At 41.2% G+C, this 14,543-nt stretch overlaps 1 protein-coding gene across 1 annotated transcript in view; it reads left to right on the top strand.

Annotated features, from left to right (window-relative positions):
* Window positions 1-1,390: 1,390 nt before the first annotated feature.
* PAXBP1 (PAX3 and PAX7 binding protein 1) overlaps window positions 1,391-14,543 on the top strand; it is a 33,584-nt gene continuing 20,431 nt past the window's right edge. The window contains exons 1-7 of the mRNA XM_070597178.1: window positions 1,391-1,853; window positions 3,890-4,018; window positions 9,236-9,412; window positions 10,482-10,703; window positions 11,260-11,363; window positions 12,438-12,655; window positions 13,164-13,353. Coding sequence (XP_070453279.1) covers window positions 1,508-1,853; window positions 3,890-4,018; window positions 9,236-9,412; window positions 10,482-10,703; window positions 11,260-11,363; window positions 12,438-12,655; window positions 13,164-13,353 — 1,386 coding nt within the window. The 5' untranslated portion in view covers window positions 1,391-1,507. The remainder of the gene's footprint in view (window positions 1,854-3,889; window positions 4,019-9,235; window positions 9,413-10,481; window positions 10,704-11,259; window positions 11,364-12,437; window positions 12,656-13,163; window positions 13,354-14,543) is intronic.

Below are 14,543 nucleotides of genomic sequence, written 5' to 3'. Positions count from 1 at the left end.
CTATAAAGCGCCATTGAGAATTAGCAAAACTACAAATGCATACATTTGGACCTCTCAGTTCTAGTCCATCCCACAGATGCGACCATTTTTCAAAGCTTTTCACTGCAGCATTGATTATTATAGTGAGACTGGAAATAACCTTAATGTCAATTTTCATGGGCCTGATTAAATAAATTATGGTACATTCCAACGATGGATCACTGTGCCACAGGGTAAAAGACAAGAATGCTTTACACAGAGATGTGAACCCATCTCCAGTTTATGTTAGACTAAAAACGCACTGTTGACACACTGTCTGTGCAAAGAAGGTAATTCACAAAAATATACATATTTGCTTTTATGTTCATACAATATCTCTGGAGGATCATGAGAAACTTTTAATACCGCTGCCCAGGAGGTGAATTGGAAGGCTTCTAGACATGGGTGGGCTTTGTTCACTGTACTGAATGCCCTTTGCCACCTTTTGAATTTTGAGACATAAAAACGAATTCACATATACACGCACACGTGAAGGAAAAGGCCCCAAGTCTGGTGATGCAACGGGAAAGCCTGTGAGTTCAACCTTGGAGTCCAGGGCCCTGTTCCCGCCTTGCCAGTTAAGACCGTCACCTCCGTGCAGCAGGTCTGAAACGTGCCACCTCCATTCCCAGCCCACAAGTCCATGTTCCTTTCGTTTGTTTCTGAAACTACCCACGTTTCAGAAAGCATTTAGTCATAAAACTGCTAGCAAACTTGGCATTCTTTCCCAAGCACTAAAACACTTTTGCTTTCGTTGCAACAGAGAAAAGGGGCTAAAATATCAGGCCGGCTAACAATTTATCATAAATGAAATTCAATGTTTTTGAAAGTGCTCTGTAGCTATAAGGCTGCAGAAACACGAAGTATTACTCAATAGTCAGTAATAACACTATATCACACCGCAATTCATAGTTTCGAGAAGAATATCCCACCCACTGCACCCCACTTTCCCTCCCCAAACCCGGCTTCTCCTTCTCCCTCCTCCCCGTCCCTTCCCCTTCCCCCCCACCCCCCACTCCCCACCCCCTCGCCTCCCTTTGCCCCTCCTCCCTCTCTACTTGCCCCTCCCAGCGCTTGGCGGGAGGTTTCCTCGCGTGACAGCTCCGCGTAAGTGCGGAAGACGCACTGCAGCACCGTCGGCCGGGAGACGACAGAGCTTACTCTTTCCTGTCGTCTCTATGATCCTTTTTGTGACCCGTTGGATAGCACCGGCGCCCCAGAGTTGCGTGCCAATAGTCCTCCACGCCGATAGAGGACAGTGCAAAAAACTGCCGTTCTCGCGACAGGGGCGGAGTTCTCTCCTAGTGGTGAGAGCGCGATCGCATGCGTGCTCGCGGGAGGGGGGGGCGGGGCGCTGCGCGCCGTAGCAGGAGGGAAGACGGGACCCGGCTGGAGTACTGGGGGAAAGCGCGCGTGCGCCGTCGCGAGCTCGGCGCAGCCGGGGCCGCCGTGTGGGAGCGAGTGTGAGACAGCCGTGCGGGCCGCGGGAATGTTCCGAAAGGCCCGGCGAGTGAACGTGCGCAAGCGGAATGACTCGGAGGAGGAGGAGCGAGAGCGCGATGAGGAGCAGGAGCCGCCGCCGTTGCTGCCGCCGCCCGGCACCGGCGAAGAGCCGGGCCCCGGCGGCGGCGGCGACAGGGCCCCCGGGGGGGAGTCGCTGCTGGGCCCCGGGCTGCCGCCTCCTTCCGCGCTGACCCCGGGCCCCGGGGCTGAGGCCGGGGGCTGCTTCCCGGGTGGCGCGGAGCCCGGCAACGGGCTGAAGCCGCGCAAGAGGCCGCGCGAGAACAAAGAGGTGCCCCGGGCCAGCCTGCTCAGCTTCCAGGACGAGGAGGAAGGTAACCGCCGCGCTGCGGACCCCAGGCTCCGGCATCCCCACCCCGGCCCCCACCGCGGGTCCCTGCCTTCCCTGGGCGCCCAGCCCCCCCACCCCGGGATGGAGTCCCTTCCCGCCCGACCTGCTGCACGTCTCTCCCCTCCTCCCGCCTTCTGCTCCGGCGGGGGACGCGTGCCCGCGCCGCCGCCAGCCCTTTTTTAACAACCACCCCCTCGTCACCGTCCTCCTGTGCATTTCCTACTCCGAGGGGCCGGAGCTCGGAGCTCAGATCCGTCATTCTGAGTTTTTCAAGTGGAAAGTCACTGTCCCCTGTCCTGCCCCTTTGCTGGCGGGTGTGTTTCGGGGAGCAGTTGTCGTGTTCCCTGACTGCTCTTGGCACGTTCCCTGAGCCCTCTGCAGGGCACTGTGGCCACGCTTCTTGGGAGCTCTGTTTGAGACATCCTTGAGCAGGAAGGCCGGGTGTTTAAAGAGGAGTGCTAGGTCTGGCAACAAAAGCCCGAAATTGAAGCTCTGGTTCTGAGTGACTTTGGGCCAGTTCCTTGCAATCGCTGAGCCTCAGTTTCCCCATCAAAGTAAATGGGGAAACAGATGTCTGGCCTTCCCCCGTTGGCTTTTGGACAGCGAAGAGAGACTGTGTAGTAGTGATTCGAGGCAGTTTATCCAATCCTGTGTGGGAGGCCAGGCTACAATAAATTTTAGATTTCTGATCGTAAATGAATCTTAAGTCTTTTTATTTCTCGACCAGTTTAGGGTGTGTTTATATAACCCAATTAAGTCCGTGTTACGAAAAAAGAAATGGAGGCTTTTGGAAATCTCCCTTGCATCTTGATTTGAGATGCTTTGTATTTCCAGTAAGCTTGGCAGTTTCTCTGGCCGTTCTGTTATTTTTATTTTAATTTGTTTAAGTTTGAGAGGAGTACAGCCTGATTTTTATTGATGTTGCAGGGACTATTTGATAAAGTGTTTGCGTTTGACTTTAAAATTTTCAAGTCAAAGACGATGGATACATCCTTGAAATGTATTTTTGAAAAGTGATTTGCTGTCAGCTCAGTCTTGAAATAACAGTATGTCAGTTTGTGATAGATACAGTTACTCTGACTTGACAGCTGTGTTAACCAGCACCTTTTGATTTGGGATATTTTGTTTCAGATACCTTAATAATTTGGTGATTAAGTGCCTTTTCAATGATTTTTTTCCTCCTGAAATAGATGATTTAAGGAAGACAAGAAGACATAGGAAAATTTTGTGCAGTTACATGTATTATGCCTTTAAAAAAAGTCTCAAATTTGCATTTTCCAGATTAATTTATAAAGTTGACTGAAGCTTTTGAGAGCCTATGACAGATTTGAAATAACTCCAAGTTATGTAATTATTTGGGTTGTATGAGTATATATTTTGAAGAATTTGGAAAGCACATAAGATCATGCGAAAGTTAGAAGGGAAGATATTGTCTGAAAATGGTTACTACAGACTTCGCTCCTTTTTTTAAAAAATTAATTTATTAAGGTCATATTGGCGTATAACATTGTGTAAATTTCAGGTGTGCATTATTATATTTCTTTTTCTATATAGACTGCGTTGTGTTCACCATGAAGTCTAGTTTCTGTCGGTCACCATACATATGTGCCCCTTTACACCTTTTGCGCTCCCCCAAACCCCTCTCTGGTAGCCACCAATCTGTTCTCCTTATCTGTGTGTTTGCTTATCTTTCATTATGAGTGAAATCATACAGTATGTGTCTTTCTCTGACTTATTTCGCTTAGCGTAATATCCTCAAGGTTCATCCATGTTGTTGCAAAGGGCACGCTTTTGTCTTTTCTTAAGGCTGAGTGGTATTCCATTGTGTGTGTGTATATAAGTGCGTGTGTGTGTGTGTGTGTGTGTGTGTGTGTGTGTGTGTATCTACCACATCTTTATTCATTCATCCGTTGACAGGCACTTGGGTTGCTTCCACCTCTTGGCCATTGTGAATAATGCTTCAATGAATACAGGGGTATATTTACCTTTTTGAATTATTGTGTTTATTTTTTTTTTAAGAAAATGAAGAAGTTTTCAAAGTGAAGAAATCAAGTTATAGCAAAAAGATAGTAAAATTGCTTAAGAAAGAATATAAAGAAGATCTTGAAAAATCGAAGATTAAGACAGAACTCAACTCATCAGCTGACAGTAGGTACCAAACTAATAGGATTCTTTTGAAATGACAAAATGAAAGCTCTTTCTCACAGAGATTGAGTGGATTTGCTATATATATTGTGAGTTCGTTTAGTTGACTATCATCATCAAGGGTCCAAAATGAGTAGCCATACGTAATTCTACAAATTCATACATAATTCTACAAATTCATACATAATTCTAACAAATTGCATTATAAGTGCGTTTTTAAAAAAGACAGAATCACTGCCACTGGAATGTTTCTGCTGCAATGACTAAATCATCTCCAGTTTTCCTGCCAGCGTTCAGACTGCTGTTGAACAAAGAAGGGAGGTTTCCCATTCAGACCTGACACCCAGGTTTATTCCTGTTGGAGGGGCTGCTGTGCAGATTCCTGTACTTGTGTTTTAGAGAGACAGGTTTTCAGTTTCTTTGATGATATTTCCACAGTAGTTTAAATTCTTAGAGAACTTTTTTAGGAGTGCCCTAAGTTTAATGTTGATAATAACTGCCACTCAGCAGCCTTGTCAGCTACATGGCTGAAGACTCCTCAGGGCGAGGCACCTGCCTGTGCTGTACGGACGTCTCACATCTCTCATGTCCTCTCACAGCCCAAGTTAAAAAAGTTTAAGTAGATATTTGTCTTTAGGAAAGTGGATCTATTATAATGCACTATGGTCTGAGTTATTCTCATGCAAATGCCTTAGGGAAATCTTGTTATTTTATGGAATTAAAGATAGGATTATTATTTCTTAGGTTCTCAGCTACAGGCTTAATGTGAAAAAAGTATGTCATTATATCTCAAATTTACAGTCTAATTTTGGAGACAACATCACTTAAATGTATAATTGGGCCCAGTGTTTGGCAGAACGTCCAGCAGAGGTTTAAAGAGTAGCTACACTTTTTTTTTTTTTCAGATTTGGAAGAAGGAATGCTTCATAGATAAAGTAGAATTTGAAGCTAGATCTTTGATAATTTAAATTCCAAAAGACAGAAGAGGGAAGGTGTGGGGGTATTATCAAAGAAAAAACTGTCTAAGCCTGTTTTGGAAAAGAGGAAGTACACCTGACAGGCAAAAGTAGTTGATTTGTGGAGGAAATAGAGGTTTAGGGTGAAAGTTAGGTTGTTGACAGATTATGAAGGATGTTCAGTATCTAGTAAAGAGTTTAGGATTGCTGTGTTCAGTGGCTTGCCAAGATGTTGACATGATAAATGCCTTTTGAAATCTTAACCTGCTGTTAGCATGCAGCTTGGATTGGCACGGGGAGAGACTGGAGGCCTAATGCAGTTTAAATGCAAGGACCAGCTTTGACTCTCTAATAGTGGGTTTAAAAAGGTCTCAGTTGAGCAAGACTGAGGCTTTTCCTGACTCAGTGGGAAATTGCTGATGAGTTAAAAATGTTTGCTGTGGGTGTGGGAGAAGAAATGGAAAGAAAGGATTATTTGAGAAACGTTCCAAGGGAAGAATTGGTAGACTCGATGTATGCTTTAGCTATTGGATTTAAAAGAAATAGTCAAATCTGAGCCTTTGTGCCAGGGTGACGGGGAGAATAATTATGTATTATAGACAGAAGTAGGAAAGGCAGGTGGGAGGAAGAATATTTTTAGGAGAACTGATTATTTTGGAGTCTAGAAAACTGCTTCATTTTTTCCAAATCTTGTGAAAACCGACTGTGTATGATGATAAAGTACAAGAAAAGTCAGGAAAAGTGAGAACTGAGAAAGGACCGTTTGCTGTGGAGTTTAGAAATTGAAGCAAGTACAGGTTTATGAGGCCATCTTCCATGACCCCTTCTATCTTCCACTTTCACATAACTCTGGTATTCCACTCACCAGATAGCTCAATTAATGTCCTCCCCAAAGGTGGAGGCTCTGTATTGTAGATTGTCATCATTATCCCTGAAATGATGGTGCGGTGGAGCTCTTTCATTAATCTACTTACAATCCCAAGATCTTCCTACCCCTACCCTCCTTAGCTAGACAGAGATGCATTAACTTCAAAACAAGGGTAGTATCGACTTGGAAAACCTATTCTTGTGATATTCCTAAAATAACGAGTTCGGTTTTAAACTTGAATTTGAGTGGAAATAGCCAGTGAATAGTTGGAGATGTAGATTTAGGCATGGTGCTTATTGAGATGATAATTAAAACCAAAAGTAAATGGAATTGATGAGGGAGCAGCGTAAAGGAAAAATTCCTGAGGACCAAAGACTTCTACCTATAAAAAGCATGCACATAAAGAAGAGGATTTGTTAAAGACATAAGAGAATCATACAGGCCAAAGGAGAAAAGACAGGGAAGCTTCAAGATGATGACGTCAGTTATATGAAATAGTACCAGAAAGGTCAGGAAAAGTAAGGACGGAGGAAGGTTTGGCAGGGTTGCTATGTTTTTTTCTGGAGGAGGGCATCTGGCAAAAGACGCTAGTCCACTAGCCAAGCGCTGCCTGTTTGAGGAAGGAGCATCTTTTGTTAAATTGCTCCATGATACTGTATGAATTAGCTGTGGCTGCAGCCATCGGCTTAGCTGGTGAGCTTGGAGTGGGAGAAATCAAGGGCCATTTGCCAGGGTTGAGGCGCAACAAGTTGGTAAGGAGGTTGAAGGCAGCAGGTCCACACTGCTGCTTTGGAAAGTTGGGCAGAGACAGAAGTAGAGGACAATAGCTGGAGAGACCATTGGGATCAAGTAGAAGTCCTTTTGGTAAAGAGAAGCCTGTGTCTCTTTGTAGACAGAAGGGGAGAGGAGAGGGAGAACGTCGCCAGGTTCAAGGTAAAGAGAATGTGAGAGCAAGTTTCCTGGAGTAGTAGCTGAAGAAACTGAGGGCACAAGAGGAGCCTAGAAAAAGGTGGTTTAGCATCTCTTTTTATAAAGATGTCTGGAAAGATAATACATGACCACTAACAAAAATTCAGCTGTTACCATGTTTTGGACTTGTATTTACTCAATCACAAGCAAATCCTTATGAATTTAATGAAACATTGGATCTTGCAGAATTCATTATCTGAGCATATCTAAACTAGTAGACCTTTCGCAGTTCTGTTTTGTCTGTAAAAGCCATTGATTGGGGCCGGCCCGTGGCCGAGTGGTTAAGTTCATGCGCTCTGCTTTGGTGGCCCAGGGTTTCTCCGGTTCGGATCCTGGGTGTGGACATGGCACCACTCATCAGGCCATGCTGAGGCGGCATCCCACGTGCCACAACTAGAAGGACCTGCAACTAGAATATACACCTATGTACTGGGGGGATTTGGGGATAAGAAGAAGAAGGGGGAAAAAAAAAAGAGATTGGCAGCAGGTGTTAGCTCAGGTGCCAATCTTAAAAAAAAGAAAAAGAAAGCCATTGATTTAGTGTGGGTTTAGTGCAGGAGGAAATGGATAGCTTTTGACTCCATCTAACCATAGACATCTGATAAAGTGAGTTTTAAAATCTCATGGCCTCAGAATGCGCTTCAGAAGGAAGTCTGTGGCTAATGAGGTAGGATGGTAAATGAAAAAAATTAAAGAGCCTCAAAGAGAATGACCTAAATCTTCTCGGTAAAGTTAAAAGGGGAGGTCGTATTATCCCTAGGACCCTTATTTAGGGGAGTAGAATATGGTTTGAGAAGAATAGAGTGCTTTTGAAACAATTTTTGGGAGGGGCACATTCTAGGGAAGCAACAAAAGAATGTCTTTCATATTTAAACTTTGGTTTTATTGTCGGGGCCGGCCTCATGGCCTAATGGTTAAGTTTGTGCACTTCGCTTCTGTAGCCCAGGGTTTTGCTGGTTCGGATCCTGGGCATGGACATGGCACCACTCATCAGGCCGTGCTGAGGCGGCGTCCCACATAGCACAACCAGAAGGACCTACAACTAGAATATACAACTATGTACTGGGGGGCCTTGGGGAGAAGAAGGAAAAAAAAAAAAAGATTGGCAGTAGATTAACATCTATTAACATCTCAGGTGCCAATCTTTAAAAAAAAATTTACTAAAAAGAAAAACTTTTGTTTTACTCTTTCATTATATTCACTGTTTATTGTGTTCATTGCTGGGTTCAGTGCTTCAAGGTGAAAGACACTTTGACTTTCTTGATTTTTGCGTAGGATGGAGGGTGTAGTAGACTATTCAGTTACAAGTAAAGTAAACCGCTGTAAAGATACAGTGGTGCCCGCTGGAACTCCATGGCAGGAAAGCAGTTTTTTTTTTTTTTTCTTAAAAAAGATTGGCCCTGAACTAACATCTGTTGCCAGTCTTTGTTTTTTCTTCTTCCTCTCCCCAAAGCCCCCCAGTACATAGTTGTATATCGTAGTTGTGAGTGCATTTGGTTGTCCTGTGTGGGATGCCACCTCAACATGGCTTGATGAGTAATGCCATGTCTGCTCCCAGGATCCGAACGGGCGAAACCCTGGGCTGCTGAAGTGGAGCACAAGAACTTAACCAGTTGACCACAGGGCTGGCCCCAGGAAAGCAGTGTTGAAACTGGCTTCAGGAATGGCCTGAGAATTAGAGAGCTTTCTTCTCTGTCCAGGCAGGTTATGGCCACTCTACAGCTCCCTTCCTGGTTTACATGTGATTGTTCTTTGTGCCACCTGGTCTCTGACACATCTCTCTGTTCCAGTTCCAGATTTCCAGAAAGAGAATCAGGGTGACTCTGCTTTGGTCACAAATTCACTCTTAGACATTCACTCATGGCAGTGGTTAGACATTCACTCGTGGCAGTGGGATCAGGGTTGCACAGAGTACATGTGACTTTTAGGTCTCAACCCTTCAGATAATGGGTGACAAAGGGTTAAGAACTGAGAAGATATCCCATAAAGTGTTCATTACAGGGAGGTTTATCTAGTCTGTAAACTGTTTTTGATAGAAAGCTGCCTCGAATGGGCTTAGAGTGTAATAAAATACTGACGTGTAAAATGAGATAATGTTTCAAAGAGGTATGAACAGTTACCTATGAGAGTTTAGAGCAAGAAACAGATTAACTGTTTCTGATTAGTAAGTAAGTAAAATTTTGATGAAGTTAACTAAAGGTAGGATTGAGCAGGGTCTCAAATCCTCTATCCCCTCTGTTTTTACCTCCCAATTATGCATACTGTTGTGGTATTTCATTTTCATACATCAGTGGTTTGAATTTTTTATAAACACTTAAAAAATAGTTCAAGCTTTAATGAATTGAGCCTATATTTGAATAAAAAATGCCTTTTTAATTGATGGATTTTGTTTTAAATATATTTTAATTTCTTTTTTAAAAAATGTAGATGAACCGTCTTTGGACAAAACAGGACATGTTAAGGACACCAGTCAAGAAGATGGAGTTATCATCAGTGAACATGGTGAAGATGAGATGGATATGGAAAGCGAGAAGGAGGAAGAAAAGCCAAAGGCTGGCGGAGCTTTTTCAAATGCTTTATCTTCTTTGAATGTTCTCCGTCCAGGTGTGTACTTGAAATACTTATCAGAACTGAAGTAAGCCCTCAAGATGGGTCATCTGTAAAGATGGTTGTTAAGGAAGGCATTAGCTAAGTGGTGTTTCTTATGACATCCCTGTTTGAATCCAAGGTGTCCAGTAGGCGAGGAATGGCTTAGTAAATTAAGGTACATTTACATGATGGGATATTACATAGTTATTAAAATAACAGTTAGACAAGTAGCAAGACATTAATTTTTACTGTAGGTGAAAAGGTCAATTGATTGGATTATGTAGTAGATTATCCTTTATCTGTTCAGTGAATGTTGTTAAGCCATTAAAAATTATATTTATGCAAAACAACAATATGGAGAAAAGCTTATTATGTTTTGATATGAAGAAAAATTAGATACAGAATATATATTCAATATATTTAACAGGTGAACTGAGAACTATTTGCAAGAGAAATATACTGTAAATCTAGTAGTGTCCTTTAGGGTTGTGAGATTATGGGCATCTCTTTTATTTTTATCTGTTTTCTAGTTAAGTAATTTGATTTTGTGACTTTTGTTTATTTCTTAAAAATGAAAAGAATTTAGTTAAAATAAAACTGTTTTGCTAGATCCCCCCATTATATATTTTTTCAGGTTCTTTATTGACTTTGTTTCCATTTAAACTAAATTAAAAGTAAATTAATTGGATTGCAGGTACAGTTTGGGAAGGGTGTGCCAGCAACTAACATTAGAATCTTGGTGAGATTGTTTTACCCTTCATATTTTCAAGAAAAGAGAAATTTTATGCTTTTTATTTTTGAGTGAGGAAGATTGGCCCTGAGCTAACATCTGTTACCAGTCTTCCTGGGTTTTTTCCCCTCCCCAAAGCCCCAGTACATAGTTGTAACTCATTCTAGTTCTTCTGTGTGGGAGGCCACCACAGCATGGCTTGATGAGCACTGTGTAGGTCCACGCCTGGGACCCGAACCAGCAAACCTTGGGCCACCAAAGTGGAGTGCACAAACTTAACTACTTGATCATGGGGCTAATAACTTTATAACCCTAATGCTGCCATATTTTACAACCCTTACCATTTGTTTCCAGGAGAAATTCCAGATGCAGCTTTTATACATGCTGCAAGGAAAAAGCGTCAAATGGCCCGAGAATTGGGAGATTTCACTCCTCATGATAGCGAGCCTGGTAAGGGCCGCCTTGTTAGAGAAGATGAGAATGATGCCAGCGATGATGAAGATGATGATGAGAAGCGCCGGATAGTTTTCTCTGTGAAAGAAAAGTCACAAAGACAAAAGATTGCTGAGGAAATAGGTAACTTGATTTAATGGGATAATAAGTCCATTACATTGCTATTAATTGTGATTTGATACCATAGTCAAATAAAAAGTACCTCCATTTATTTAACTATGTTTAATGTAGAGAACTGTTCTTGAGTACAAGCGTCTTGTTGGAATTTTTTGAAAACTATAGCAAGGTTGTGATAGCTCACGTTTATTGAGCACTTCTGTGTGGCCAGTGTTGTGTTAAGCACTTGGCATGCATAAATTTATATAATCGGCTCAACATTCTTAGGAGGCGTTAGGTTTAGTTCTTCCCTTTGTTGAGTTGATGTCAAGCTCACAGGGATTTGGAAATCTTTCTGAGGTTTTAATCATTTGTTGATATTGCCTTTTCCTTCAAAGGATACTATGTATAAGACAAGCAAAGTCAGGAGTGTCAAATGAGAGAGGAGATCATGATAGACATTTTAGTAAGATTGAGTTAATACCAATAGTTCTGCTTAATTTTTGTGAAATAAGAGGATCACGTCTCTTCCCTCCCTGCTTCTCTCGTATTATTCACTCTTCTTTGCTGCTTCTGGCTACAGGTATTGAGGGGAGTGATGATGATGCTTTAGTAACTGGAGAGCAAGATGAAGAGCTCAGCCGATGGGAGCAGGAGCAGATAAGGAAAGGAATTAATATCCCTCAGGTAAGAACTAAAGAATTAAACTTCAAAAATGCAAAAGTAAATAAACCTTTTTTGCCTGTTTTGTTAGAGTAAAAACGTACTGCATATTGAGCTGAGTCTTTGTCATTTATTCAAGTAACATAATTAAGAAAATTACATGGAGTTATGTATCCAATAAACTTTTAGAAGAATATTTTGCTTTTTACGGGTAGAATGATGGAAGAATCTCTAGGTTCTTGGATCACTTGCTTCTCAAAGTGGTCCTTGCACCAGCAGCATCAGCACTATCTGGGAGCTTGTTAGAAATGCAGGTTCTCACCCTCCTTCAACCTAGTGAATGAGGAGCTCTGAGGGGGCACCCAGGCATCTTTTTGATGAGCCCTCCAGGTGATTCTGATGCACACTGAAGTTTGATAAACCTCTGTAGAGATAAAGTGTCTTTTTCCTGTATACCTTCATTTTTCTGACTTAAAAAGTATTTTGTAGAAAATAGATTTCTCAGTAGTCTGAAAACTTATTGTAGATGAAAATGTCTTCCTAAATAGCTATAAAAATGTGTTTTTTAGAAGCAAGTAGTACAGTGGAAATGTTGTATGTAAACTATACGTGTGTCATGTATGTAAACTATTTTTGTTACTAGTGTTTTGACACAGAATTTTGCATGCGTTTGGGTTATGTTAAGAAAATGCAGTTTAGCAGGGAAAGTCCTGGTCTCAGTGTCAGCAGTCTTAGGTGATAATCTCGGCTTATGTATTTATTCTGTGACCGTGGCAAGTCATTCATCCTCTTCCATTGATAAATTGGTGGCTTTGGATTATTTTTAATGTACCTTTCAACTTTAAACTTTTTTGACCTTCTGTTTTTCTGAAAATTATTATAAATGAATCCAGTTATTCCATAAGAGTTAGAACATTCATCCAGCCCTATTTTTATTTGATTTTGAAGAACTCTGCAATTATTTATTTTAATTACATGCTGATTGGAAAATGGGTATAATTTCTGCTGTTAGGGGTTTTTTTAAACCCTAAAGGCATGGGGTTATTATTTTCCTGATTTTAGCTACTAATTTTCATGTATGTCCCATTTCTTTTCTAGGTTCAAGCAAGTCAGCCCACTGAAGTGAATATGTACTACCAGAACACTTACCAGACAATGCCTTATGGTTCATCCTATGGCATTCCTTATAGTTATACAGCCTATGGATCATCTGATGCCAAATCTCAAAAAACAGATAATACAGTCCCTTTCAAAACACCCAGTAATGAGATGACTCCCGTTACTATTGATTTGGTAAAGAAACAGCTTAAAGACAGGTAGGGCAGATCAACTTCTTAAAGACCTGTCCTCTAGCTTACTGTTCCCTCAGGCAACATGTAGTCTGGGGTAGCCAATGCAGGATATCGGCGAAGAAGATTCCCTGGCCCATCTTCAAAAGCTAAACAGAAGATGACTTCATACTTTGTTCTGCTACCTTCTTGGATTACTTCTGTGGAAGCCTCGAAAAGTTATAAAAAATGCCACTCCATGATCTTGTTGAAGACAGTTCTGAGTTTGTACCTCTTGGACTCTGAAAAAGTATAGTCAAGCTATGGGGGGCAAAGCAAAACAGTGAGATTTTGGTTAGCTCACCAAATAACTTTATATGAAGTCTGTAAACTGCCATTTCTTGAGAAAAAAGCGGTACAGATGAAAAGATGCCACTCCAAGTATTCTTATATTCAAATAGTGGAACTAAATGCATTATTATAATATTGCAAGAGTCTCTGACAGCATAGACTTTTGGATGTAAATGTGTTATATTTATCCTTTTGTGTTCTTAAGGTTGGACTCCATGAAAGAACTGCACAAAACAAATCGACAGCAGCATGAGAAGCATCTACAAAGCCGAGTGGACTCTACCAGGGCTATTGAAAGATTAGAAGGGTCTTCTGGGGGTATTGGTGAACGGTATAAATTTTTGCAAGAAATGCGAGGGTATGTCCAAGACTTGCTTGAGTGTTTCAGTGAAAAGGTAAGAATGTAAAAATATTAATCTCTTTGAATAAGGCAAAATTAGGGAGGTCTAGGTGGCCTTGTGTAGATCATTTCTGTATTTTTCAGAAATACACTGAATATCAGCTTTAGAAGTTTAGAATATCCATTGCATTCGACTTTAGAAGTGATGAAAAGTCATGCTTCATCTTCTTCACTTCATTAGCGGCATTCTATCTTGGGGGCAATATAGTGCCTTTGTTGACGACAAAAAAAGATAACTCAGAACACATTTAAATGAGACTTTGGCAGGTCCTGCCTTAATGTAGTGGTAGATTATTGGCCTGCCCTGAATTATTAGAATATAAGGGACTCATCTGATGGAATTGTCTTTCAGTCTAAACTTCTCTTTAAACTGTTTCTACAAGTAATTCCAAATATGCATAAAGTTGCAAATTTTTTATTAATTTTTATTTTTTACTCTAGATAAAGCTGGCTGTCATTGCTAATAATTTTCATCTAAGTAAGCCTATGCTTCATCCATTTCAGAAACCATTCATTGGCCATAATTTCTTTTAAGGTCTCATTTCTTCCAAGTTTATTTTTTTAGTATGATAGTCAGTTGGCACAACTTTTTGCGTTCTATTGCACCATTTATTGTTTGCATTTTTAAAATTAGCTGCATACAGAATCCCTTTTCTTCTTAAATGACCTCTTAATTGATTTTCCTTCTTTGAGGTAAATATATTGTTTGATGCATTGCTTTAAAAGCATTTGTGGACATTGCAGCTTTATCTTTTAAAAAAAATAAAATCATGGTGCTTTGAATATCCTGTCTTTAAAGTCATATAGGATTAGAAGACACATTTTCCCTTATTGGCTATGTGGATTAGCATAGAATCTGTAAGCATATGGTATGTTTAAATGATTATCTTAACTTTTTATTATCTCTGTTGATTACTTTAATACCCTAAAGCCAAAGGCTGGCAAAAGAACACTGCCAAACTGTATCTTCCTCGTGAATCTTAATGGTTCTAGCTGGTCTGTGGTGAGATGCAGGCTGAGACAGCATTCATCAGGTCCTCTCTGTAGAATTTATCTTCTTGATTTCTGGAGAAACAATTACAGTCTGAGCTATGGTATCTTGTGGCAGATGAGTGGCTTAGGGTGACAAGAACAGGAGTGGGAAAGAAACATAGGTTTGACTCTGTGCAGAGGGCTAGAGTCAAG

Source organism: Equus przewalskii, chromosome 27 (assembly GCF_037783145.1).
Source record: "Equus przewalskii isolate Varuska chromosome 27, EquPr2, whole genome shotgun sequence".
NCBI classification, from domain to species: domain Eukaryota; kingdom Metazoa; phylum Chordata; class Mammalia; order Perissodactyla; family Equidae; genus Equus; species Equus przewalskii.
Note: the sequence above shows the minus strand (reverse complement) of the source record. Positions and strands in the feature narration are given on the sequence as shown.